The 25,858-nt window shown below is 56.8% G+C and overlaps 3 protein-coding genes across 7 annotated transcripts in view; 2 read left to right on the forward strand and 1 right to left on the reverse strand.

Annotated features, from left to right (window-relative positions):
• The window catches only part of NISCH (nischarin), a 37,530-nt gene extending 30,546 nt beyond the window's left edge, over positions 1-6,984 (reverse strand). For all 4 annotated transcript variants that reach the window (XR_001829122.2, XM_017541803.2, XM_017541734.2 and 1 more), the window contains exons 1-3: positions 6,754-6,984; positions 4,327-4,410; positions 3,398-3,580 (exon numbers count right to left, since the gene is read on the reverse strand). Coding sequence is in view for 3 of the 4 variants with exons in the window: in XM_017541803.2 (XP_017397292.1) it covers positions 3,398-3,580; positions 4,327-4,410; positions 6,754-6,849 (363 nt within the window). In the remaining variant the exon portion in view is untranslated. The remainder of the gene's footprint in view (positions 1-3,397; positions 3,581-4,326; positions 4,411-6,753) is intronic.
• Positions 6,985-8,170: 1,186 nt separating this feature from the next.
• On the forward strand, positions 8,171-11,207 carry TNNC1 (troponin C1, slow skeletal and cardiac type). Its single transcript, XM_017542428.2, has 6 exons — positions 8,171-8,254; positions 9,767-9,797; positions 10,045-10,191; positions 10,445-10,559; positions 10,776-10,912; positions 10,995-11,207. Exons 1-6 carry the CDS (start codon positions 8,231-8,233, stop codon positions 11,024-11,026), a joined length of 486 nt encoding a protein of 161 aa, XP_017397917.1. The 5' UTR covers positions 8,171-8,230; the 3' UTR covers positions 11,027-11,207.
• Positions 11,208-17,431: 6,224 nt separating this feature from the next.
• Positions 17,432-25,858, forward strand: part of SEMA3G (semaphorin 3G) — a 12,397-nt gene continuing 3,970 nt past the window's right edge. The window contains exons 1-15 of one of the 2 annotated variants that reach the window (XM_017542065.2): positions 17,432-17,616; positions 19,194-19,354; positions 19,479-19,541; positions 19,796-19,915; positions 20,187-20,277; positions 20,405-20,521; positions 20,678-20,823; positions 21,040-21,154; positions 21,265-21,334; positions 21,581-21,725; positions 22,008-22,239; positions 22,333-22,424; positions 23,112-23,153; positions 24,142-24,370; positions 24,672-24,811. In XM_017542065.2, coding sequence (XP_017397554.1) covers positions 17,502-17,616; positions 19,194-19,354; positions 19,479-19,541; positions 19,796-19,915; positions 20,187-20,277; positions 20,405-20,521; positions 20,678-20,823; positions 21,040-21,154; positions 21,265-21,334; positions 21,581-21,725; positions 22,008-22,239; positions 22,333-22,424; positions 23,112-23,153; positions 24,142-24,370; positions 24,672-24,811 — 1,878 coding nt within the window. In that variant the 5' untranslated portion in view covers positions 17,432-17,501. The remainder of the gene's footprint in view (positions 17,617-19,193; positions 19,355-19,478; positions 19,542-19,795; positions 19,916-20,186; positions 20,278-20,404; positions 20,522-20,677; positions 20,824-21,039; positions 21,155-21,264; positions 21,335-21,580; positions 21,726-22,007; positions 22,240-22,332; positions 22,425-23,111; positions 23,154-24,141; positions 24,371-24,671; positions 24,812-25,858) is intronic. The other variant, XM_037737138.1, reaches the window with a different exon arrangement.

A 25,858-nucleotide genomic window follows, 5' to 3' on the forward strand; every position in this document is an offset into this window, starting at 1 on the left:
AAACTTTTCCTAGAGCGCTCCCAGCATGGAGAAAAGGCTGACAAATCTTTAGGCCCCAGATGAAGATCTAATCCCATGGTTCTCAAGTAGGGGCAATTTTGCCCCCCCACCCCAGTGGGACATTTGGCCACGTCTGGAGACATCCTTAGTTGTCATAACTGGGTGGGGAAGTGCTACTGGCATCCAGTGGGTAGAAACCAGAGTGTTGGTAAACAGTGCACAGGACAGCTCCTTACAGAAACAAATTCTCTAGTCCAAAATGTCGACAGTACTATGGCTGTTCAACTTTGGGTTTAATCCAATGATGGGTTCAATTGCTTTTTTAATCTTGGGATTTAAATAACCTAGGGACCTGTCTGATAATACTAATTCCAAATACGTCAAAACTTCCACAAGTAGCAGAGTATGCCTTAAATCAGAACCAGATGTAGATGGCCCCAGGCCCATCTCATGCAAACTACTCTCAAAAGAGCAGTCCAGGCCTTTCCACCCTCAGAGCCAGTCACACATGAGGCAGCCAGCGAGACCTCCTCTCCTCAAAGGCACAGGTCTCAAGCAAGGAATTAATACTGTCAAAGGGCTGCATGTCAACTTTCATCCTTAAATGGCTAACCAAAGCTTGCTTAAAGTACAGTATTTCTTAAAATACTAACAAGCAAAGTTTATCTGAAAGACTTGCATAAGGAATGCAAATTTTTTCTCACATAAGTTTAAAAATATGTTTACAAAAGGGTATGTTGCTAACCCTATACTTGCTGGTTTACACTAAATAAAATCCAAAGCATATATACAGGTCCCATCTATGAATGCTATCCACTTTTCCACCTGTCCCTGACAAGCTCAGTGGCCCAAGGTTAGCACTGCCACCAAATATCTAGGCTGTTTAGTGATCCAAGAAAGGTTCAGCCGTCTTACTCTGAAAAGACTTCGAGGAAGTTGTACTTTTTTTTTGAGACCGAGTCTCACTCTGTGGCCCAGGCTGAAGTGCAATAGTATCAACTCGGCTCACTGCAACCTTCCCTGCCCAAGTTCAAGCAACTCTCATGCTTCTCTCCTGAATAGCTGCGACTACAGGCGTGTGCCACCACGTGCAGCTAATTTTTGTATTTTTAGTAGCAACAGGGTTTCACTATGTTGGCCAGGCTGGTCTTGAACTCCTGGCCTCAAGTGATCAGCCTGCCTTGGCCTCCCAAAGTGCCGGGATTACAGGCGTGAGTCACTGCACTCAGCCAAGAAAGTTGTCTTTAAATACAGCTGGGCTTTTGGGACCATTACCCACAGGTTACTCCAAGGTGAGCCTGAAAAGGGAGTGGATTCTTCTCTGTCTTCATCATATAAAGGGAAAACAAGTAAACATAAATGATCTGAAAATCTATCACTCAGAGAAAACTACTCTTAGCATTCTGGTGTACATAAACTTACTCCTAGAGTTTTCCTAGACAAGTATGTCCATATCCATATCAACTTGTTTCTTATAAAAATGAGACCATAGTCAGCTGGGTGCAGCAGCTCATGCCTGCAGTCCAAGCACTTTGAGAAGTGGAGGTGGGAGAACTGCTTGAGCCCAGGAATTTGAGGCCAACCTGAGCAATATTGCAAGACTCAAACTCTACAAAAACAAATTTTTTAATTAGCTGGGCATGGTGGCATGCACCTGCAGTTCCAGCTATTTGAGATGTTGAGGCAGGAAGATCACTTGAGCCCAGGAGTTTGAGGTTGCAGTGAGCCATGATCAGGCTGCTGCACTCCAGCCTGAGCAGCGGAGTGAGACCCAGTTTAAAAAAAAAAAAAATTATATATATATACACATATATATATAGAGAGAGAAAGAGAGAGAGAGTGTGAGTGTGTGTGTGTGTGTGTGCGCGAGTACAGCCATACAACTGGATACCGCTTAAGAAAGCTGAATTTTTTTCAGTGTCTGCTAGGAAGACTGGTGTGTTGCTAGGAAAATGATGGTGAAGCTGCAGATTTGTTTTTCATTTTCTTTTCTTTTCCCAAACAGCTGGGATTATAGGCATGAGCTGCTGTGCTCAGCCTGGCTGTACACTTTGATTTTTATTTTGAGATGGAGTCTTGCTCTGTTGCCCAGGTTGGAGTGCAGTGGTATGATCTTGGCTCAATGCAACCTCTGCCTCCTGGGTTCAAGCAATTCTCCTGCCTCAGCCTTGGGATTATAGGCAGCCGCCACCACACCCTGCTAATTCTTGTATTTTTAGTAGAGATGGGGTTTCACCATGTTGGCCAGGCTGGTTTCAAACTCCTGACCTCAAGTGATCTGCCCACCTTGGCCTCTCAAAGTGGTGGGATTACAGGAATGAGCCACTGCACCTGGCCTGACTTTTTTAACTTCTTCCTCCTATATTTTAGGGTTGTCTTTACTATCTTATTACAATCCTAGAATGACTATCTTTGTTCATATATCCTTTTTGCTACTGCCTGTTTTTCCTTAGAATAAATTTTCATAACAGAACTGCTATTTAATATTACGGTTTTGGCCAGGCCTGGTGGCTCACGCTTGTAATCCCAGCACTTTGGGTGGCTGAGGTGGGCGGATCACTTGAGGTCAGGAGTTCAAGACCAGTCTGGCCAACATGGCAAAACCCCATCTCTACTAAAATACAAAAATTAGCTGGGTGTAGTGGTGCACACCTGTAGTCCCAGCTACTTGGGAGGCTGAGGCAGGAGAGTAGTTTGAACTCAGGAGGTGGAGATTGCAGTGAGCTCAGATCATGCCACTGTACTCCAGCCTGGGTGACAGAGCAAGACTCTGTCTCCAAAAAAAAAAAAAAAAAAAATTGTGATTTCACACTGCCAAAGCACCCTTCTTAAAGTCTAACAGCTCGTTCTGTCTCCAGCAACCCATGAAAGTTGTTTGTCTGTCCAGGATGGAGCACAGAGCTGCTCTACAACACACTCTCCCAACAGAGGTAGGTGTCTACCCTCAGCCTTAGCACCCTGGCAGCCCGGAGCCTGATGACATGCCCCGAGATGGTGATATTCCACCATCACAGACTAATCCTTTAATTAGTTTTGAGCTGTGAACCAACAACTTAACAATAGTCTCTGCCAGGTGTCAGTTGTTTCTAATCCAGCCCCATCCATCTGGATGGAAACCTAGCTTAAACACCCACAGGCCATTTTTGCTAAACAAAACGCCTTGTGGTGGAGGAAAGCGTCTCTGTAGCCACATTCAGTTTAATTTAAGGCAAATCTGTCAATAAACGTGCTTCTACCCACAACCTATTCCTAACCAGGGTGATGTTCCTCCATCTTCTAACCGAGGGTCTAACTCTGGCCCACCTCTCCTCACAGCTGAGGTCTCCCCTGGTTTGCTGCCTCAAGCTTGGCAGTTGTGGGTTTGCAAACAGAGGTGAAAACCCGACGAGGAACTTACATAGAAGTGAAAATGCAAGAAGTGGGCCAGCACTCTGGGGGTCACGCCAGGGAAGGCTGCCAGGAGTTTCTGGAGGTAGACCTCCAGATCCTTTTCCCTCTTCTCCACCAAGCTTCTTGAGTTTTTGCCAATTATCTTTTTGGGCGGAAGCAGATTTTTATCAATCTTCCTCTCTGCAACGAGCTGTAAAAAAACCATAAGCACATCAACCACAGACTAAGAGGCTCTGTGCCTATGGAGGGCCAATGCAAGAAGTCTGAAGGCAGACACTCCTCAGCACTTGCACAGCCCCTCTCTGCAGCAGTACCGAGATCAGTGACCAAACCAGTGCACCTGGGATCCGACGGCCTCAGATCCAATTAGCTTTAGAAATACCAATACAATTCCAGACAAGGAACTCCATCTGGAGACTTTGGAGACATTCAGAAAACTAACACCTTTCGCCCCTAAAACTGCCATCTTTTCCAAGCCAGAGTAAAAACCTATCAGGGCAGTGGTGTGTCTTTCAAACACCTACGCTGCTAATGACCCAAAGAAAGACAGCATCTCCAAAAGCAAAGAAAAAGATGGAATCACAGCCAGATATTAAAGTACAGGCTTTGGGACAGCTATAGCTGGTAGAACAAGTTCAAACCTGTCCCCTCCCCAGGAAACTGTCTCAGCATCTCGTATCAAAGCTAGGACTGGAAAAATTAAAGCTGAAATTCAAATATGCTCCTAGCAGATTGGCTTATGCTAGAGCTGAAGACTAACATTTATTTACATGCTACACTAATGAACACAATTATACTAACAAAGTAGTTTATTAAAGAAGTGAACTATAGACATGGAGCCTGTTTTGCCCTAAAACTAATGTGTGGAACAACGGAAACTTGGCCTAAAGGCCCCCTCCGGCCCTGAGATACATGCTTCCAGCTCTTAACAGTTACCTTTTCATGCAGGTCATGGAAGTCGCTGTATCGGTGCTTTACTGTCCACTCATGGTTGCCATCAGTGACCTGGATGATGTAAACCTAAAAGGGGAAACCAACAGTCCTTGTGACAAGGGAGACGGCAACAAGGAGCCTCCTCCCCCTCCTCCTGCAGCAAAAGCTGCAATTATCTTTCCCAATTATCCTTTATCAGTCTTTCTCTCTGCAACTCAGATCCAAAGTCAGGCTGCCCTAGCCCGCCAGCCTCTGCACCTGACCCTTGCTGGGCAGCAGGTCCCCTCTGAGCCTCCTCCATGGCCCAGGCACTAGGGCTGGGAGGCACTCGGGACAAGCCTGTGGCTCCATCCATCAGTAAGGAATGAAAAAGGTGATTACTGCCGGCCGGGCGCGGTGGCTCAGGCCTGTAATCCCAGCACTTTGGGAGGCCGAGGTGGGTGGATCACAACCAGCCTGACCAACATGGTGAAACCTTGTCTCTACTAAAAATACAAAAATTAGCTGGGCGTGGTGGTGCACACCTGTAATCCCAGTTACTCAGGAGGCTGAGGCAGGAGAATTGCCTGAACCTGGGAGGCGGAGGTTGCAATGAGTCAAGATCGTGCCACTGCACTCCAGCCTGGGCGACAGTGAGACTTCGTCTCAAAAGAAAAGAAAAGAAAAAGGTGATCACCACAAGTCACCTCTATAGTTTTTTACCTCCTGCCTTCTAGGAAACTCAGAAGCCAGCCTGAGCTGCAGGCAAGGCCATTTCTTCCAAGGCAGGTAAAGCAGGGCCAGTTCTAGCCTGAGCATCTTTCTCTGTTGTACTTCTTTCCAGGCGCCTTGACTACCTCCTGGAAGCAAGTCCTTTTCCAACTCTTTCAACTGGTTCATGGCTGTGATTTCTGCTACTGAGCCAGGAATCAAGGGACAAGCAGCCGATGTGGGGAGGGAGTGGTGGCAACCAAGCTCTAACAGAAGGCAATACGGCCTAGAGGTTAAGGAAGGCCTGGGTTCAAAAGCTGGTTCTGCCATTTCCTGGCTGCAGCTTATGTGTCACTTATGTAAGTAACTTGGAGCCTAAGTTCTCTCTCAGCCTCAGTTCCTCCATCTTAGAAGCAAGGACCAAGCGATGCAATGCATGTAAAATGCTTTGTACATGGGCCTGACCCACGGCAAGTGTTCAAAAGGTAAGTGTGTTAATAATATCCAACTCGGCACACCCGGAGACAGAGGATGGTAGGGTCCAACCTAGATCACCACCTCCCCCGACAAACATGCAGAGGAGAGGCGCAGCCCAGAATAAGGAGAGCTTTCTGAAGATGGCCCTCTGGCTGAATGTGCCCATAGCTGGTGGCCAGCCAGCCATCAGCTCAGAGACCTCACCCGCCTCCGTTCCCTCTCCTCTCTGCAGCACAGAGCTGAAGCCTCCTTCAGCCCTGAGGAGCAGCCATTTCTCCAGGCTGGCCTGTTGCTCCAGGATCCACCCCTCTCCTCTTCCCATCCAGCCTGATTCCCTCCCCTTGCCCTCAGGAAAGAAGAAAAGAGCCAGCAGAATGGCCCTCAGAGGGGGAGGTTAGGATGAGGGCCAGGGATGCAGGGAGGGCCAAGGCCCCGACCCACTCCCTACCCTGCGGGAACAAAGGGCAGGAGGCAGGGAGGTGCTCAATGCGTAGCCCAGGGCCATTTTTTGCCAGACAGCCCACTAGGCTCATAGGCCTGGCATCCAACCCCATCAGAGACGGGCACTACCCCCAATTTGTCCTCTGTCTTCCCCATAGCCTAGAGGTGTGTGGGAGCAGCTTGTTGCCCCTTCTCGCTCCCACAGCCCAAAGTCACGAAGATTCCTAAGGTTTCTGGGGCCTGCGCTTCAGCACTGAGACCATCCCCATTTCTCCATAGCTGGGCTCCACCCCTCCTCCCTTCCCGTCTCCGCCCGACCCCCAAGGCGTCATGTCCCCAGGTCGCTCTGGCACTTCTCAGAGAAAATCTCAACCACGACCTCAGGCTCGCCAGACCAGGGTCTAGGCTCCTCTTTCTTCAAGGCCTGCGGAGCCTGACCCTTTTCCCTGATTGCATCCGTTACAGACCCTCTCCCCATCGTCCTCCTCCCGGACGCCAGTAACGGTCTTCCAGGCCCGGGCCCCTCCAGTCCTAGAGGGGTTCCGTCTCATCTAGACACTCCCCCTCTCCAGGTTCCTTTTATCCCCAGATGCCGCCCCCAACCCGAGCCTCCCTTTCTGATCGCGTACCCCTTTCCAAACCGCCTCCCCGGGCCCCAATAACCCTTCTCCCGGACCTGCGAGGCCCAGCCCCCTCCTCTGAATCGCAGACCCCTCTACCCGCTCCTCCGCTGCGGATGCCGGACCCCTCACCAAGCCCTCCAAGTCGGACTCCCAGTTTCAGCCATCACTCCCGCTGCGGGTGCCCGCGCCCCCAACACACCGTGTAAGTGTCCACCAGCTCGGAGCCCACGACGCGCGCTTCCTTGGCCGGCTCGGCTTCCCGCTCGGGCCCGAAGCTGCGCGCCGCCGCCGCCATGTTCCGGGCTCCGCCGCCACCGCCGCCCGGCGCAGACAGGCCGCAGCAGGGGGCGGGGTCAACGTCCCACCGCCCCCCGGTCCCCGTTGCCCCACGCCCCCACCGCGCGCCGTGCCGCCATCTTAGTCCGGCCGCCTTCCAGAGCCTTCGCCCCGCCCCTCTTGCGAGAATGACAGGCACCGCCCACGGCGCGCGTGCGCAGCGCTCGCTTGCGTAATCTTTACCTGCATGGCGCCACCAACGGTGCCCTGCGCACCCTGCTAGAAACTGAGATCTCGGGGGGTGACCGCTCTGGGAATCGCCCCTTAGTCTCTTGGGAAGAGAGGACAGAAGGCCCCGAGCCTCCGGGCAACACGAAGCAAGTCACTGCTCCTCCTGGCCTCAGTTTACTCCTCCGGATAAAGGAGGCCATAGTGGCGCATCACTTGGGTGTTGGGCTCTTTCTCTTTAGGGCAAGGTGGGTTGGAGGTGGTAATAGGACCTGTGCTTATCGCTGGAGCAGGGCGAGAGTGATTCTGGACCAATTCTGAACCTCTCCGAGACTCGGAGAGTTCTTGTCTGTGGGGCTCCTTGACAACGGAGTGGGTTGATTCATGCGGGGCCTGGCATGCAGTAGCGCTGGAAGCAAGGAGCGTGTTTATCAAGAGGGGGCTCTGTACGAAAGAGGGCGGAGATGGAGGTGGGAGGGTTGTGTGCTGCCAATTGCCTGCTAGAGTTCAAAACGAGGGAGACAGGTTGACCTGGACCCACGAACTACAGTGCTAGAATAGAGAACTGAGTCCTAAACCAGGGGAAGATGACTTCCTACTTCACCAGTTCCACAGCATCGTACTCTGAGCTTGGCATTTGAGGCTTCTCTTGGCAGGGCCCTGTACTGCCAACCCCTCCTTGCACGTCGCACCCCCATTCCAGAGAGGCTGAGTTAAAGGCAGGGGCTATCTTGGGCAAGCCACCACTCTTCCGGAGCCTCAGCTTCCTTATCTGGAAGGTAGGGGTCATAGCACCCGCCCCCCTGGTTGGATGGGAGCCTGCGCTGCTGTGTTGCAGGGGCCTTGCCTGGGGCCCACTACTTTGTGGCTCCTGTCCTGCCCTGGGCTCATGCTTTCATTCATTCCAGAAACCTTTTCAGAGTCCCTTGGGGAGTGTGAGGGACAGGAGGGAAAGAAACCTGGTTCTTGTACTACTTCATCTGCCCCCTGCCCTGGGCAGAAGACACAGGGACTCAGGCCAGCCTGACATCACTGGGCCCAGAGGAGGGGCTGGAGGATACTACACGCAGAGGTGGGCTGGGCTGGCTGGGAATGCCTGGGGGGGTGGGGCGGGGCTATTTAAGTCGTGGGCCGGCTGGCAACCCCAGCAGGCTATCCTGTGAGCTGCCAGCATGGATGACATCTACAAGGCTGCGGTGAGGGACAGGGCTGGGTAGGGCTGGGTAGGGCTGGGGTGGGCAGGCCCACTGGCGGCTCACTCAGCTCAGAATGGGGGTCTGTAGCCCCAGGGAAGCGGTGGGGTCCCAGGAGAGAGCCTCTGTACCGTCAACCCAGGCCCTCACAGGGACAGTGGTTCTGATGTTTGAGGATGCGGAAGGGGTAGGGGCTCAGGGTCTGAAGGGAAGCTGGTGTTTGGAGATGCAGAAGGGGTGGGAGTTGAGGTCTGAAGGGTGGTGGAGGAGGTCGCCGCTTTCAGCATCGTGTCTCACTCTGTTTCCAAGTGTCTGTAGTCTGTGGCACTGTCTCTCAGCCACATGTCTCTGGACATTTTTGCCTTTCTCTTTTTATCTCTCTTCCTCCTGAGCTGTCTCTCTGAGTCCCTATTACTGTCTCCCTGTCCCCAACCTCCATTTCTGCCCCTCACATTCTGCTTCTCACACACTCACAATCTGCCACCCCCCTCCAGCCCTTTGGCTGGTGGAAGATGCTTTGGAGGGTGGAGGGTGTGAGAGGAGGGGCCTGAGTCCTGGGCTGGAGATGGGGCTTTGAAGTTCGAGGCAGGGAAGTTTTGGACATGAGGGAGAACCAAGGAAGAAGGAACAGAGAACTGCGGCCCCAGCCCCCATCATGCCTGGCAGGTTCAGGGCTCGGTGGTTTAGCTAGGGGTGAGAATGAGGGAATAAGGGCTAGAGAGTGGTCACCCCAAGCCCCTGCAGCCTCCTGGGTCACTGAGGGACGTGAGATGCTGTTCCATCCCTGGATGGTGGTGACCTCCCACTACCCCAGAGCAAGGACATCCTGGCCTGGATAGCTGTCCCCAGGGGAACCCCTCCCTCAGCCTCCCTCTCTTCTGGGCAGGGAAGGGCTACAGCCAGCTCTGGGGACATGCCTGCTTATCCTGTGGGAGTCCATGAAGCTGGGGTGGGGGCAGCCCTCCACCCAGTGCCCATACAAGGCCTGGCGGAGCTGGGGACTAATTTTGGCTCCTGAGGCGGCACTAGCAGGCCGGGGGGCCAGATAACACCGCCCCACCCGCTGCATGCCAAAGTCCCCAGAACAATCACCAGGTTTAACTTTGTTCCTCGTTAAAAATAGCCCAGTGGCCACCCTGGTCAGGTTACAGTGGGGAGCTTGCCTACCCCCACATTGGTTTATTGTCCCAACCTGAGGGACAGCTGTTCCTTGGGCCACCCAGCTTGAGTTTCATCACAGGCCAAAAGGGTATTGAGTGGTCACTGACTATTGTTACTGAGGGTCACCTTGGCCCTGAAGGGGGTGCCCACCTGTCACACTGGCCCTGAGCCCAGTCTTAGGCTAGCTGGGGCACATCAGGACTTTGGGGTGAGGGAGGGAGGACTGAGACCTCTGCTCTGTGGCCTGGAAATAGCTTGCCTTCCCCGGCTCCAGCTCTCACCTGTGGAATGGGTTGGTTTCAGCAGCAGCAGCTGTGCATGAGGCTGAGCCCTGAGAGTCCCTTTCCTTTCTAGGTAGAGCAGCTGACGGAAGAGCAGAAAAATGGTGAGAACCCCTATCACACGTGCGGGAGACCAGCAGGGCCAGGCTGGGAGACCAGGCTGGGGAACGCGGGGACCCCTTACCGGAAGAGGACCCCAGACCGGAGACCAAAGGCTAGGTCCCTCTTGCTCTGATCTCAGAGAGGTCTCCGAGGGAGGTGGGCAGGTTGACAGGTGGCACCAGGGGTCTGGCCCTCTGAGGTCCTGGCTGTTGAGCCCTGGCTACTGTGCCCCCCAACCCCTGAACACAGAATTCAAGGCAGCCTTCGACATCTTCGTGCTGGGCGCTGAGGATGGCTGCATCAGCACCAAGGAGCTGGGCAAGGTGATGAGGATGCTGGGCCAGAACCCCACCCCTGAGGAGCTGCAGGAGATGATCGACGAGGTGGACGAGGATGGTGAGCCCCTCCTCCCCAGGCTCTAGAGGAAGCCCAGCCGGCGGGGGGCTGGGATGCTGGCTCTGCTTAGCTGGAAGTGGTTTAGCCCCTCCGAGCCTCAGTTGCTTCATCTATAAAATGGGCATAATGGCCACAGAAGCCTGGCATTTGGTGTGAGGATGCAAATGCCAGGCTTCTGTGGCCACTCCTCGGGCTTGAGTCACCTGCAGTTTCCAACCTGGCCTCTGTAACCGCCATGCCACCCACCCCCCAGGCAGTGGCACAGTGGACTTTGATGAGTTCCTGGTCATGATGGTTCGGTGCATGAAGGACGACAGCAAAGGGAAATCTGAGGAGGAGCTGTCTGACCTCTTCCGCATGTTTGACAAGTGAGCACGTGACCCTTGACCTCTGACCCTGACCCTCACTCAAGCCCAGCTGGGGACAGGCGGGCAGTCTCAGATTCTAGGCCTAGGGACCCTGCAGCCTCTGCTTGATGGGGGAGAGGGATGCCCCATCTCCCAGTGTCCCTGCTCTGCCTAGGGGGCATGGTTGTGCTGCCTCATACCCTCCCTGCAGCCCTACCCTGGGCCCCCTCCCCACAGAAACGCTGATGGCTACATTGATCTGGAGGAGCTGAAGATGATGCTGCAGGCGACAGGTGAGACCATCACGGAGGACGACATTGAGGAGCTCATGAAGGATGGAGACAAGAACAATGACGGCCGCATTGACTATGACGGTGAGTGGGTGGCTGGGCTGATCCCTTGCCTCCGTGCCCTGCTAGCCCCATCCCTCACCCATACCTGCCCCTCTTTCCACAGAGTTCCTGGAGTTCATGAAGGGTGTGGAGTAGATGCTGACCTTCACCCAGAGCTGCCCATGCCCAGCCGTCAACTCCAGCCGAGTCCTGTGGCTGGGGAGTGGGTTGGGGTCCCAGGACCTGAGTCTGGTCATGTCCTCAACCCCAGATCCTTCGACTCCCTCCCCAGCCCCGTCCTGGGGGACGCAAATAAAGCCTGCTCCCTGGAGGCCTGCTGTCTGGCTCTGGTGTCCCGGGGCCATGGACTCCTCCCCAGGGCCCACTCTAACCCAAGGGCCACTTCCTTCCCTGTCCCAGGCACGGTGACTGCAGAGCCTGGTACCTGACCATGGCTCCACACTGCCTTCTGTGGCGGGTGACATGAGATTGGAGACTGCTGTGCGGCATGCCCTCTATAACTCCCCATGCCCAGGCCCTATCTCTTGGGAGTCAGCATCTGGAGTCTGGGGTTGTCTAGAACCTACATTTTAACAAGTTCCTGGGGATCATCACTTTGGTCAACCACTGTGGCAGCCTAGGGGTCCTCTACTTGGAGAGAGGGTTCTCTGTGGTACACAGCTAGGTCCTGGATGCTGCCTGGCACAGCAACCCCCCGCTGCCTCTCAGCCATGGCTGGAGTGGAGCTGAGCCTGTGGGGTCCCTGCAGGCCCACAGTGCCAGTCCACCTGCCCTCTGACTTGTATTTCCTGCCAGCAGCATTGACTCCCAGGGACAGAGGGGCACGGACTTGGCTCTACCTCCCCTCACCTGTTTGACAGGTGAGGACTCTGTGGCCCAGAGAGGTGCAGGGAGCTGTCAAGGTCATCCACTGAGTGTGGGAGAGAGCAGAGCCACCTGGCTGCCAGCCAAGGGCCCTGTTGGATGGGCCACGTCCAAATGGGCCTGATTTCCAGTTCCTGTGAACCTCAGAGGCTTGCTTCCTGTGGCCCAGTCTCTCTGCCTGACAGGGACGGAGGCCCAAGGGCCTGGCAGCTCTCAGCTTAGTGGGAGCGCCCAGTCCAGAGCTGCAGCCAGACAGTGATGCCGCCTCAGGGTTGTGGGCATTGGGGGCTGCAAGGAAGTGGAGGTGTCAGCGGCAGTGCTTGCAGGAGGGACAGCTGCTAGCAGTGCGCAGGCTGCAGCCAGAATGCTGCCAGCTGTCCTTGCCCCACCCAGCCACTCCACTCTCTCTGCACCTGTGCCCCAGCCTTGGCATTCCCCAGACAGGCCCGGCATTCCAGAGGTGGTTTTGGAATTCTAAAGATGCCTCTGGTGGAGGCCAGAGCTAGCAAGAGCTTTCTGGACCCTGGAGAGACCTGAGGGGAGAGGAGAGGAGTCACTTCAGGTCTGCCCTTGTGAGCTGGAGAACTGGGGACCTCTGCAGACACCCAGAGTGGCCCAAGAAGGGTGACATCCCAGGAGAGAAGGAAGGGTCACATTGAGCAGCACCACTAGCCAGTGCGCCACTCAGTGGTTCATTCATATACCTACCATGTGCCCAGCGCAGGGCTGGATGCTGGGGCGTGTCATAGTGAGGCCCAGTCCCTAATCTGGTGAATTTTTTTTTTCTTTTTCTGAGACAGAATCTCACTTCAGTCTGTCACCCAGACTGGAGTGCAGTGGCATGATCTCGGCTCACTGCAACCTCCGTCTCTCGGGCTTAGGTGATTCTTATGTCTCAGTCACCTGAGTAGCTGGGATTACAGGCTCCCGGCACCATAGCCGGCTAATTTTTTGTTTTTAGTAGAGACAGGTTTCACCATGTTTCCCAGGCTGGTCTTAAACTCCGGAGTTCAAGTGGCTCGCCTGCCTTGGCCTCCCAAAGTGCTGGGATTACAGGTGTGAGCCACCTTGCCTGGCCTTATTAAGATGGGGTTTCACCATGTTGGCCAGGATGGTCTTGATCTCCCAACCTCGTGATCCGCCCACCTCGGTCTCCCAAAGTGCTGGGATTACAGGCATGAGCCACTGTGCCCGGCCAATCTGGTGGAGTTTTAAGGAGATGAATACAGTGGGAAAACCAGCACGGGCTAGAGTGGAGACTGGAGGCATGGTGGGCCCATGAGTTAGAGTGGTCTGGGAAAGCTCCCTAGAGGAGCTGACACTGTGTGAGATCTGGGGGAACCACAGCCATGGGGAAAGACTGGGAAGGTCTCAGGAGCAGAAAGGCAGTGTTGGGCTGGAAGCCAAGCCCCACCAGTTTTGGGAGACATGGGCAGTGCCAGGCCTCTTGAGGACCCAGTTAATTTGAGGGGTGGGGGTTGCAAAGGACAGAAGGGGTGGGAGAGGGAGCCAGGAGCTGGCCTGAAGTGGGGGCAGGCTCTGGGCAAGAAAGCCCAGTGGCTCCCAGTACAGTGGGGTGCTGGGGAGAGAGGGGTGGGGGTGCATGGATTCAAGGCACATTTTGGAACTAGAATGGACAGCATTTGCTGAAGGCTTGAATGTGAGGGGTGAGAAGGTAGAGAATCCAAAATGACCCTTAGATTTTTGGCCCAGCTGCCATTTTCTGAGGTATGGAAGCCCGGAGGAGGCACAGGTTCAGCCTCGGGGCATAGGGAGGTAGAGGCTACTTCCCAACGCTAGGCTTTAGTAGGGTTTTTTGTTTTTTTCTTTTCATTTTGAAATTCCAGACTTGCAAAAATATTTCAAAAATAGTACAAAGAATTCCCATTTACAGGTCCCCCAGCTTCCCTAAATGTTAACATTTTAACCAAATAAGGATCAAATAGGGGAAATGAATGTTGACATGAAGCCGTTAATGAATCTGCAAAGTTTATGGAAGTTCTGTCAGTTGTCCTAAGTCCTTGTCCTGGAGAGGAGCCAATCTCAGACGGCACTAGCCCTGCTAGTCCTGTCTCCTTGCTCCCCACCAACCTGCGAAGGGCCTGTGTTTCCTCGTCACATCTGAAGCGCTCAGGCTGGTTATCCTGTAGACTCTCACTTACTTTGGGTTTGTCTGGACTAGATTCATTTTTGATGGGTTGATCACGAGAAAGATGGAGCGTCTGTTGGTTTGTTTGAGACGTGTCTTGCGATGTTGCCCATGCTGGAGTGCAGTCACATGATCATGGCTCGCCGCAGCCTTGATCTCTTGGGCTCAAGCAATCCTCACACCTCAGCCTTCCAAGTAGCTGGGACTACAAATGGGTGCCACCATGCTTGCCAAATTTTTATATTTTTAGTAGAGATGAGGTCTTCCTATGTTGCCCAGACTGGTTTCAGATGCCTGGGACCAGTCAAGCAATCATTAGACCTGGGCCTCCCAAAGTGCTGAGATTACAAGCGTGAGCTGTTGTGCCTGGCCTGGAGGTTCTTTTTTGCCAAGGGAAAGGGCAGAATGAGCTCTGTGAACGTAGATGTCATCAGAGTAGGAAGCCTTTTCCTGGCCCTGGTCACAAACAAGGGTCCTGGGTTGACAGTTTGTGAATAGGTGGCATCCTGTATGGGCAGCCCGGGAGAGAGCCCTGGGAACCAGGAGAGAAGGAAGAGGCATGGGTGACAGCTGATGTCCCCAGGGTTTGGGAACTAGCAGGCCCGAGGCATTGGCCACCTGAGCGAGAGGATTTCCGTGGAACAGAGGGATGGGAGCCAGACAGGAGTGAGCTGAGATACAGGGGTAATGGGGGGTGTGGGCAACACCCTAGGGAACAGAGGCAGGGGCCTGAGCTGAGGCGATGTGGGGTCCAGGGAAGCTGGTTTAAGAAGGGTAAGGAAAAAAAAAATCCACCGGGTGTGGTGGCTCACACCTGTAATCCCAGTACTTTGGGAGCCAAGGCAGGCAGATCACCTGAGGTCAGGAGTTCGATACTGGCCTGACCAACACGGTGAAACCCCATCGCCATTAAAAAAAGAAAGAAGGGATAAGGGAGAGGCTTGTATGCTGGTGGAATCAGCCCAGTGAAACAGGAACAGGGCCGTGTGAGATGCAGGGCAGCTCTACAGCAGGCTGTGGCTCCTGGGCCCCTGGACGGTGTCTGCAAGGGCCTGGCTCTAGAGCTGGTCACAGGCACAAGCTGGGCCAGGACAAAGAGGGGGCTCAAGGCAAGGAGGGGCAGGCGGACAGTCCTCACTGAGTGAAAGATGTGGCAGTGGCAGTGCTGAGCTTCTGATGGTAATGTCCAGAGGAAGGGATTTTCCATGTAGACAGGCAAAGGGTCACACCCTTATTGGTGGTGACCTGGAGGGTGGGTAGCTGAGGTGGGGGGAGGGGAAAATGACTGACAATGAGGAGGACAGTGACCCAGGAGACTAGGGGGAACCCAGGGGATATGGGATGCTGATGGGACTGGGGAGGGGAAGAGAGTGAAGCCCTCTGTGAAGGAAACAGGAGAGTGGCTGGGCCAGCTACAGAGAGGGTGCATCTCGGGGGCAGGCTGCTGCCTCAGACAAGGGCCACGTGTGCTCAGGTTGAAGGGAGTAAGGATGGTAGGAAGGGGCAGTAGGAGAAGGAGGGCTCTGCCATGTCCTGGCTCTCTCTTCATCAGCTGTGGGGGAGGGGGACAGGTCCCGGGACAGGTGGAGATGAATGGCCCAGCTTACAGATGGAAGTCCCAGAGGACACTGGGAGGGCTGGGGTCGGGAGGTAGGAGCTGTGAGGGATGGCCGACGGGAGGTGGCGGGGATGGGGGTTCACCCTCTGCAAGCAGCTGGAGGTCCATGGGGGTGGAGGGAGCATGGTATTGTCCTAATATCCCTATTTCATCCATGAAATTGGTGGGGAAGGGACTGGGGGCATACATTCCTTCCAGGCATGCCCACTCCAGAATTCAGGTGGGAGAGGCTGGGCTGTGACCCTCCACATACCCACCTGGTGGCACCTGCTGCATGAACACATACCTCACATAGGTGTCAGCCCAGCTCACCATCTCCCACCAATACATGGCATTTTGCATCCTGCATGCATCACCTAGTTCTGCCTGTTTCACTACGTCCTTTCTGTTTCTGGGCTGGGTCATCCTTTTCTTGGATAGTGCTTCCTCCAGGAAGCCTCCCTTGATTTCCTCCATCAAAAGCAATCACTGGAGCATCTTCTATTGCATCTACTTCTTTATATTGTGGTTGCCTGGTTACTGCTAGTGTCCTCAAGACGCTGTGGTTTCTGCTGGGTGGCCCTGCTACCCCAACACAGGGCCTGACACAGTGAGCAGTTTGGGGGACTCCTCAAGTTCCCTCTTTGTCCACTAGATGGCACACAAAGTGAGTGTCTGGGCCCATTGATCCACGAATTCAGAGCACCCTTGGTGTCTTTCCCACCTGCAGCTGGCAGGTGGAGGTGGGGGGTGCTTTAGAGACAATCCTTATCCCCTGCCCTCTAGCCTAGAAAACTGAGGCCCAGAGAGGGAAAGGACCTGACTGAGGCCACATACGTTAACAGGAGAGTTCGGACTCCCAGCCTGCCACAGGCTCTTGCCGCAGCGTGGAGTAGGCTGCCCCCACACCCTGCCCCAGTAGACCCAGGTCTCCCTGCAGCTCCTGCTGGGCGTCTGGCTGAGCTGGGACCCCACAGTGGGCTGGCAGGCTGAGGAGTGTTGGGCCTCCTGCCCGTCGCTGGTGGTCACACGCTGACTGAAGGGCTCCCAGCTCAGTCTCCAGTTAGCTTGGGCAATGCGCTGGACACACCTCCCCAGGGAAACAGAGGCAGGAGCACTCCATCCTGGGAGGTTCCCTCGGCATGGGGTCCTCAAACACCTGCCTAGGACATGGAGCCCCTTGGGCTGGGAATGACCCCCCCACCCCTAGCCAGGGGAGCTGGGGAGTCTGGCTGAGGCTTCAGAGGGATAGAACATCCTGGAATTGGGGCAGGGCCAGTTTGGAGGGGTCTCTGCTGTGGGCACTGGAGGGGCAGAGAACAAGGTGAAGCCCAGCTGGGCCCCTACTCAGCCCATCAACCTTGACCTCTGATCCCTGACCTCCCTTCCAGGCTCTCTCCCACATAGTTTGCTGGAGCCAGAGAACCTGCATGTGTGGACATCTCTCTGTGCACACTGTCCATGCCCCAGCTGGGAAGGCCTTCCTGATGGGGAACTGGCCAGTATGACACAAAGGCATGCGCCAGGCCAGCGAGGCAGAAGGAGAAGTGGCCCCCACCTGGCTGAGCTTCCTTTCTTCTCCTTCTGCCTCTAAATTCGCCCACCTCAGTCACACACTCACTGCTCCTTGCTAGGATAAGATCAGGGCTCCAGAATGAGTGTTGGAGGGCTCCGCCCTCAGGGCCGCTGGGGGAGGGGAGTGGATGGGGAGGGTGGTGGTGGGCAAGAGAGGTCATGCCCTGGGCCCCAGCACATAGAGGGCAGGGACCAGACACCCTCCCTCCCACTTTTGTCCATTATCTTTGGGCAATAAACCAGGCCTGAAACTTACCACCCCCCACCTCCTTCTGTCCCCCGCCCCTCTTCCCGCCCAGGATTGGGTGGAGCCACTGCCTTATAAGTGGTGGCCTGGTGGCAGCCGAGCAAACTACAACCGGCAGCCAGTGGGACCAGAGGGTGGCTCTGCAGGCAGACGGCAGCAGTGCCCTCAGTTCTCCAGCATGGCCCCCTCTGCCTGGGCCTTATGCTGGCTGCTGGGGGGTCTCCTGCCCCGTGGGGCTAGCTCCGGCCCCAGCCTTGGCCTCAGCGTGCCCCGCCTGCGGCTCTCCTACGAAGGTAATAACCTCTGTGTGCCGTTTGTGTGCGTGTGCCCTGTTTGAGTGCCCTGGACTCTTGGGCACCTGGCCAGCTGCAGGGGAGGCAGCCTCTCCCTGTGCAGCTTTCAGGCAGTGGTAGGGAGGCAGGTCCTCGGAGACAGGACCAGGGTGGTGGTGGGAGGGACCTGAGGGGGACTGCTGAGAAAGGGACAGATGGATACCCTGAGAGAGCTCAATAAAGATGGGGAGGGGACAGAGGGAGGGACGGGGCAGGGGAGAGGGACAGACAGGGCGCAGCTGCAGGATCTGTCTGGGCTCAGCTGGCACTTTTTGCCCAGGGCCGCCAATAGGACGGTGAGTGGGCAGCACGCTGTCCCTTGGTCCCGGGGCCACGGAGAAGGGGGGACCCCTTGCGGCTCACTTCCCAGACTGGGCTTTCCTTCCTGCACCCAAGAAGTGCCTCAGATCCCAGGGGGAGTTTCACCTCCCCTCTTTGCCCATCTCAGCCTGGGGGTTCCTTTGTTTTCCCCTAGATGTGTGAGCCGGCTCAGGCCTCCGAGGATGGGCTCCGGGGAAGGCCAGGCCCTGAGACAGTCTCTTGGCAGATCCTTCCTGGGGAAACCTGAGGGGGGATCACCTTCCCCTGGGAAGCCCCATCTGAGAGGGGAGACACCTGGAGAGGCTGAGGGAAATGTGGTCTTGTCCTGGGAGCTGTGGTTTTGGCGAGAGGTCAGACTACTAGAAGCCCCAAATAGGGAAACTTCCCGAGGTACTGTCAACCAAGGAGGGCTTCCTGGAAGAGGCTGTTGATGAGTTTTGGGGGTGGAATGGGTGTTGGGCAGAGGTGCTTCTGTCGGAAGGGCATAGGACACTCTGGACCTTCCTGAGGGTGGCCAGCGCCCCCTTCCTACCACATCCTACTGCCCCCATTACCTCCAGCTCTCCAGCCAAGCCTGGAGGACCTACCTCAAGATCCTCAACTCCTGGGACCAAGGTCCCCAGACAGCTCCTGCTCTCACCTCCGGGTCGGGATGGCCAGCATCTATGGGGAGAAATTCCTCTTCGGCCACATCCCTGGACTGGAGGTGGGAGCCCTTCCTGCCATACCTGCCCTCCCCTGCACCCGGGCCGTTGCCAGGGGTCCCCTATGCTGGGAACAGTTTCCCCTGCTGGCCCACCCTCCAGCTGAGTCAGGCCTGCAGACTCCCGCCCTTCCTTTAGGCTCTTCCAGCACTTTGCTCTAGTTTCTGCTGGTTGGCACCATCTTCCCTGGGTCCCTGGGGACTGGGCAGGGCACAGATGGGACAGTGGGAAGATGTTATCTGCACAATGAAGGGCTAAGGAATGGAGGGCAGGAGGCAGGGGACCTACCCCAGGGTAGGCTGGGCTGGGTGGGAGGCTCCGAGCCTCCTGTCCCACCTGCCTCCAGGAGCCTTCTGGCACCTGTGGATGGAAACATTTTCCAGATGTGAGATGTGAGTGTGTATAGTGGGGGGCGGTGGCGGGGGATGCTCAGCGGGGCCTCCACCTCTCCTCCTTGGCTGAGGAGCTCAGCTGAGCCGTGGCCCTGATCCACCTGCCGGTGCTCCCTCCTAGACCTCCTTTCTGCCAACCGCTCTGCCGTCTTTCTGGGCCCCCGGGGCTCCCTGAACCTCCAGGCCATGTATCTAGATGAGTACCGGGAACGCCTCTTTCTGGGGGGCCTGGACGCCGTCTACTCTCTGCGGCTGAACCAGGCGTGGCCAGACCCCCGGGAGGTGAGCTGGACTGGCAGGGAAGAGGGTCCGTTTGAGATCTGGGCACCTCCAGGTGGGAGGCCAGCTGGGGAAACTGAGCCTGTAAGGTCAGGGGAAGACCGAGATGAGCCAGGCTGTGTTCCAGGTCCTGTGGCCGCCGCAGCCAGGACAGAGGGAGGAGTGTGCTCGCAGTGGAAAAGATCCTCTGGTGAGTGCTGTAGTGAGGGACGGTCCCCCATCCTGCTGCCCTGACCTGACCTCCAGGACAGTCTGTGGCCACACCCCCAGGTGCCTCTACTGGGGGCATTTGGAGCAGATCCTGAGGGCCTTTGAAGGTCTGCTAGTAATGTCACACCCACCCCCTTCCCCAGAGCTGATTGCCAGACAAGGCTGAGCCTTGGGGCCCAAGGAGATGGTGAGCACCCCCTCTCACCCCTCAGCCACCCCTCCTTCTCCCCGCAGACAGAGTGCGCCAACTTTGTGCGGGTGCTGCAGCCTCACAACCGGACCCACCTGCTGGCCTGCGGCACCGGAGCCTTCCAGCCCGTCTGCGCCCTCATCTCAGTGGGTTACCGTGGGGAGGTGAGCCTGGGCCGGGCCCCACAGGGGACTGGGAGGCAGTGACATTTCCTCCCGGCTGCCTGAACGTTCCCATTGAGCCTGGGCAGGGACAGAGGGGCAGGGGCCTGAAAGGCGCCTTTGTGTTGGGGAGCTGACCCCATTAGAGGGGCCCTGGATGAGGACGCCTTCCGCCTGCCCCCGCCCTCCCGCCACATGCACACGAGGGCTGCTGCTTGTGTGTGGGCGGCTGGTGCTTCTCTCCCACGTGACACCCTTCCCTCCCTCCCCACAGCATGTGCTCCACCTAGAGCCAGGCAGTGTGGAAAGTGGCCGGGGGCGATGCCCTTATGACCCCAACCATCCCTTCGCCAGCACCTTCGTAGGTGGGTGATGCCCAGGCCAGGGTGGGAACAGGGAGGGTGAGAGCTGGCCTATGTCACTGGGAACGGGGGGACCCGGCTGCTGGGCCTGGGCCTCGCCCCCGACTCTGCCCCCTGACCTCCACCCCAGGCAGGGAGCAGTACACGGGTCTCACTGTTGACTTCCTGGGGCAGGAGCCCACGATCTTCCGAAATGGAGGTCCTCGGCCAGCCCTGAGTTCCAACCCTGACCAGAGCCTCTTGCACGGTGAGACCTGCCCCTGGAACTGGCAGGGGAGAAGAGGCTACTTTCCCGCTAGGACACCCTCCTCCAGTGGGGCCCCTGCCATCCCCTCCCCATTGGGTTTTGCTCCCATCCTGCCCTGCACAGCCCCTCCACCAGTATGACCGTGCCCTCTTCCAGATCCCCGGTTTGTGATGGCTGCCCGGATCCCTGAGAACTCCGACCACGACAATGACAAGGTGTACTTCTTCTTCACGGAGACTGTCCCCTCGCTCGATGGTGACTCAAGCCATGTCACTGTCAGCCGCGTGGGCCGCGTCTGCATGGTGAGGGCTGGGAAGTGGTGGTGAGGTTCAAGTCCCCGCTGCACCCTCCCATTCCCAGACCTTTCTCCCCCGCACCCCTGGCCAGCAGTAGGGAAACTGAGGCAAGGATGCAAAGCTGGCATGCATACCTCTGCTCCAGTGGGTGAAGGTGGCAGAGTGGATGATGGGACCCATCCTTGTAGGGCCTAAGGCTGACTCTGGCCCCCTATCCCACAGAATGACGTCGGGGGCCAGCGGGTGCTGGTGAACAGATGGAGCACTTTCCTGAAGGCCAGGCTGGTCTGCTCGGTGCCTGGCCCTGGCAGTGCCGAGACCCACTTTGACCAGCTGGGTGAGGGTGTGGCCAAGCAGGCTGGCGGCTCCGGAGTGAGGAGGGCTGAGAGCTGGTGAGTTGTGGCATCGGCAGTGGCCATGACACTTACGCTCCTTTCTGTACCGCAGAGGACGTGTTCCTGCTGTGGCCCAAGCCCGGGAAGAGCCTCGAGGTGTATGCGCTGTTCAGTACCATCAGGTGGGCACACCCAGCCTCCCTGCACCTGCCACCCCAGCCTTGCCATGGGCCCTGTCTGTCCCTGACTCGGTGACCTGTGACTGTGTTCTTTGACTCTCTCTGGCCTTTGCCTTTGCCTTGGTGCCTCTGCTTTTCAGAGTCTCTGCTTGCTACAGGCACTGTCACCCTCTGTCCTGCCCGTGGAACCAGGCTGTCCCCTTCTTGTCCTTGATGGCCACTCTGGCCTGACTCCTGTGTGCCTGGCAGTGCCGTGTTCCAGGGCTTTGCCATCTGTGTGTACCACATGGCAGACATCTGGGAGGTCTTCAACGGGCCCTTTGCCCACCAAGATGGACCTCAATACCAGTGGAGGCCCTATGAGGGCAAGGTGCCCTTCCCCCGCCCCGGAGTGGTGAGTATCTGCTGGGTCCAGGCCAGGGAAGCGAGGCCTGAGCAGATGCGGGGAAGGGCCCCTTGGAGCAGCCCCATGTCCCCAGGCAGCCCCACAGCAGCAGATGTTGGTCGAGCCTGGGCTCCAGAGGGCCTGGGTGGGGTGGGGAGGGGTGGGTGTGGCGGGAGAGGAGAGGCCTCCTGCATTGAGAGAGGGCCCCCAGTTGGGGTGGAAACAGACTGGCGGTGGGGGGTGTGCGCCCTCTTAGGATGCCTCAGGCACTCCCTTCCCTGCTGCCCACAGTGCCCCAGCAAGATGACCTCGCGGCCAGGACGGTCTTTTCGCAGCACCAGGGACTACCCGGATGAGGTACTGCGGTTCACCCGGGCCCACCCTGTCATGTTCCGGCCTGTGCGGCCTCGGCTTGGCCGCCCCGTCCTTGTCAAAACCCACCTGGCCCAGAAGCTGCATCAGATTGTGGTGGACCGCGTGGAGGCAGAGGATGGGATCTACGATGTCATCTTCCTGGGGACTGGTAGGACAGCTGAGCAGGGGTGGCCAGGCTGGAGGGGTGTGGAGTCCCTGGCTGTCCCTTCCTGTCCCACTGACCCCTCCTCCCTGGCCCCAGACTCAGGCTCCGTGCTCAAAGTCATTGCCCTCCAAGAAGGGGCCTCAGCTAAACCCGAGGAGGTGGTTCTGGAGGAGCTCCAGGTGTTTAAGGTGAGCAAGGGGCTGATGGAGGGGTCCCTCCAAGCCCCATCTCTGGGTCTGAGCCTGGCTACAGGGATACAGGAGCAAGCCTGTCGTTACTGAATTTGCAGCTGGCGGGATGCTGGGGAGGGGTGCAGAAAGAGATGCCCCCCAACCCTGCTGTGGCAGAGGCCTTGTAGCCACTTCTGAATGACTCCAGGCCCAGAGCTGCAGCCTGTGAGCTGAAAGGGCCCCAGGTGCTGGGACGGCTGGTCAAGGGGAGCAACCCTTTGCAAAACCCTGTTGGGCTCGAGTTGCAAGGAGGAGATGGTTGAGACCAGCAAGGCCCCCAGAGGTTCTATTGGCCCCTCTAGAGACTCAGGCAGGGGGTCGTCCGTGTTTGGGGGCGTGCTGTGCCTCCAGGACCTGAGCTGGGTAATTTAGGACAGCTGCCTCATTGCTGGGGAACAGGCCGAGGGAGGGACACTAGCTCTATGCTTTCAGCCAAGCCTCCTGCTCGGAGGCCAGCCAGGACCGGGGGCCTTTCTTGAAACCTACCGTCCGGGAAAGACTGTCTCACTTTAGCTGCCAGGGAGTGCGTGACCCAGGCTGGGAGCTGGGTTGTTCCCACCCCAAGGTTGGAGGAGACTGAAAGTGAGGTTGCGGGGGAAGGTCTTGGCCCACCCCACCCACGCTGAGACCCTACTCCTTCCCCAGGTGCCAACACCCATCACTGAAATGGAGATCTCTGTCAAAAGGGTAAGAGCAGCTGCCGCCCTCCCTTGCGCCCTCTTCTGCCCTGCTCCGCAGCCTCCTGTAGTCTGGGGAAAGCTGTGCTGAGGCAGGCCCGATTAGCTCCTGCAACAGTGGCCAGCGGGCACTGGAGACACCGCGTACACAGGGCCGCGTCCAGATAACGGGATAGCCACAAAGGCCAATTCTTAAGGGAGGCAAAAGCGTGCTTGAAAACAAAATCCAGCCCGGCGCAGTGGCTCTCACCTGTAATCCAGCACTTTGGGAGGCCGAGGCAGGCTGACCATAAGGTCAGGAGATGAAGACCATCCTGGCTAACACGGTGAAACCCTGTCTCTACTAAAAATACAGAAAATTAGCCGGGCGTGATGGTGCGTGGCTGTAGTCCCAGCTACTCTGTAGGCTGACGCAGAAGAGTGGCTTGAATCCGGGAGGTGGAGGTTGCAATGAGCTGAGATCATGCCACTGTACTCCAGCCTAGGCGACAGAGTGAGACTGTATTTCAAAAAAAAAGACAAGAAAACAAAATCCAGATGTTAAGTCCAACAAGGCCACTTTTTAGAAGCATGCTATATTTGCCAAGTGGCAAATCACATCTCCCCAAATGTGTCTGCCTCAGTGTATCTTTGTGTAAATCCTAACTTTTGTGTTGGAATTGCTCAAAGCAAGGTGCGCCTCTAAGATCAGAGACAAGTCAGAATAAAGGCCCCTGGGATAGAGGGCAACGGTCAGCAGCCGGGAGGGCTGGCGAAGCCCCTTAGGGAAAACGTCTCAGGTCTTGATTTGCCTCCGTCTTTTCTGTGTCCTGGCACAGAATCTGGTATGCATCGGGTGGGTAATAAACATTTTCTATTTTGTAAATGAAGGCTTCCTGCAAGTGGCAGGGGTCTCAGGAGGCTGAGGGGCTGAGAGTCTGGCTGCGTGTGGGGGAAGCCCGGGCTCATCTCGGTTCACCTCGGCCTCACCTCGCACTCTTGCTTCTGTCCCTCCCCAGCAAATGCTGTACGTGGTCTCTCGGCTGGGCGTGGCCCAGCTGCGGCTGCACCAGTGTGAGACTTATGGCACTGCCTGTGTGGAGTGCTGCCTGGCCCGGGACCCATATTGTGCCTGGGACGGTGCCTCCTGTACCCGCTACCACCCCAACCTTGGCAAGCGTCGGTCCCGCCGCCAGGACATCCGACATGGCAACCCTGCCCTGCAGTGCCTGGACCAGAGCCAGGAAGGCGAGTGGTGGCAGGGGGGAGGGCACAGGCTGGGCTGGAACTCACCCCTGTGGCCCGGGTTCTACTTCTGTGTTCTCAGACTGGTCTCGTCATGACAGATGGTCCTCAGTTTCCCTATCCATGTAGCTTCTCCTACTGCGTGGAAGGAAGCGGGGTCTTTGACACAGTGACTGGCTGGGGGCTCCCTGGATGTCTAAGTTCTTGTCATATAGTGTGGCTCCTGAGCTGTGGGGGTCAGGTGGTGGAATGGGGATCTGGATCCCATAGTTCCCAAACTGAGCCAACCTCTGCCTCTCTCCAGAAGAGGCGGTGGGACTTGTGGCAACCACCACGGTCTACGGCACGGAGCACAACAGCACCTTCCTGGAGTGCTTGCCCAAGTATCCCCAGGCTGCTGTGCGCTGGCTCTTGCAGAGGCCGGGGGATGAGGGGCCTGACCAGGTGAGTAAGGAGACCCCTGCTTGCAGCCTCCATATGTCCTGAGGTCACCTCCCATCCTGAACCCCAAGACCTGAGCCCTAGGAAAGGTTCTGTGGTGAACCGGCCAAGATCAACCTAAGAAAAGTGTGTATTAGGCTCCTGGAGTGCTAGAAGGAGGTGCCCTATTTCTGCCTTCTGGGAATGCCCAGGCCAGATGTGGGTGCCACTCCCCGAGTCTGAGAGGTGGGTGATGGAAGAGAGGAAAGGGGGTCTGAGCTGGCCAGTAAGTCTTCCATGTTTACACACATGGCTCATGTTGGAAGGGTTCTCTTCTCCAGGGGTTCTTGGTTCTCTTCTGCCCCAGGCAGGGGAGAGGGCAGTGCCCCTGGGCCCAGGACTAGGCTTCAGAATCTTGCTACACGCACTCAACAGAAGAGAACCTTCAGGGTCCCTAACCACTGGCCCTCGCCCTCCACTCTTAAAACCTGGCCCCAGACTTCCTCCCTGGAGTCCAGCTATCTGCTCAGGCCCTCTCCTCCCCCATCTGGAAAGGCCTGTCAACCCCATGGATGGTTTAAGTCTGGGGCCTGAGGATGGCATTGGGGCAGGGAAGGGGAGGGGCAGGAGTGGGTTGATTACAAGAGGGGCCCTTCCTCCAGCCTGGGAACTGGGGGAGGCCAGCATTGGGACAGCTGCTGGGCTGGGCATGGAGAAGATTCCCCAGGGGAGGAGGGGAGCAACAAGATGGTGTTTCACAACACGAGCTGACGGCCCAAGCAATGCAGCCTCAGCACACAGATGTGCAGACTAAAGCCCACACAGGGTCCAGGCCAGAGGCGGGCTGAGATCAGAGCGGCACTCCTGCTTCCCACGCTGTGGTGGGTGCTCAGCCCACCCTGGACTGGGGCTGTCAGCTCACACCGTGGGGGGAGTGAACAGCACAGATCAGGACGGGAAGGCTGTGTGTGTGTAGGGGGGTGTTTATGCGGGGGGTGTGTGTGTGGTATGTGTGTGGTGTGTCTGTGGGTGTGTGTGTGTGGTGGGTGTGTGAGGTGTGTGTGTGTGTGG

This window comes from Cebus imitator, unplaced genomic scaffold (genome assembly GCF_001604975.1).
Source record: "Cebus imitator isolate Cc_AM_T3 unplaced genomic scaffold, Cebus_imitator-1.0 Scaffold0, whole genome shotgun sequence".
Taxonomy (NCBI): domain Eukaryota; kingdom Metazoa; phylum Chordata; class Mammalia; order Primates; family Cebidae; genus Cebus; species Cebus imitator.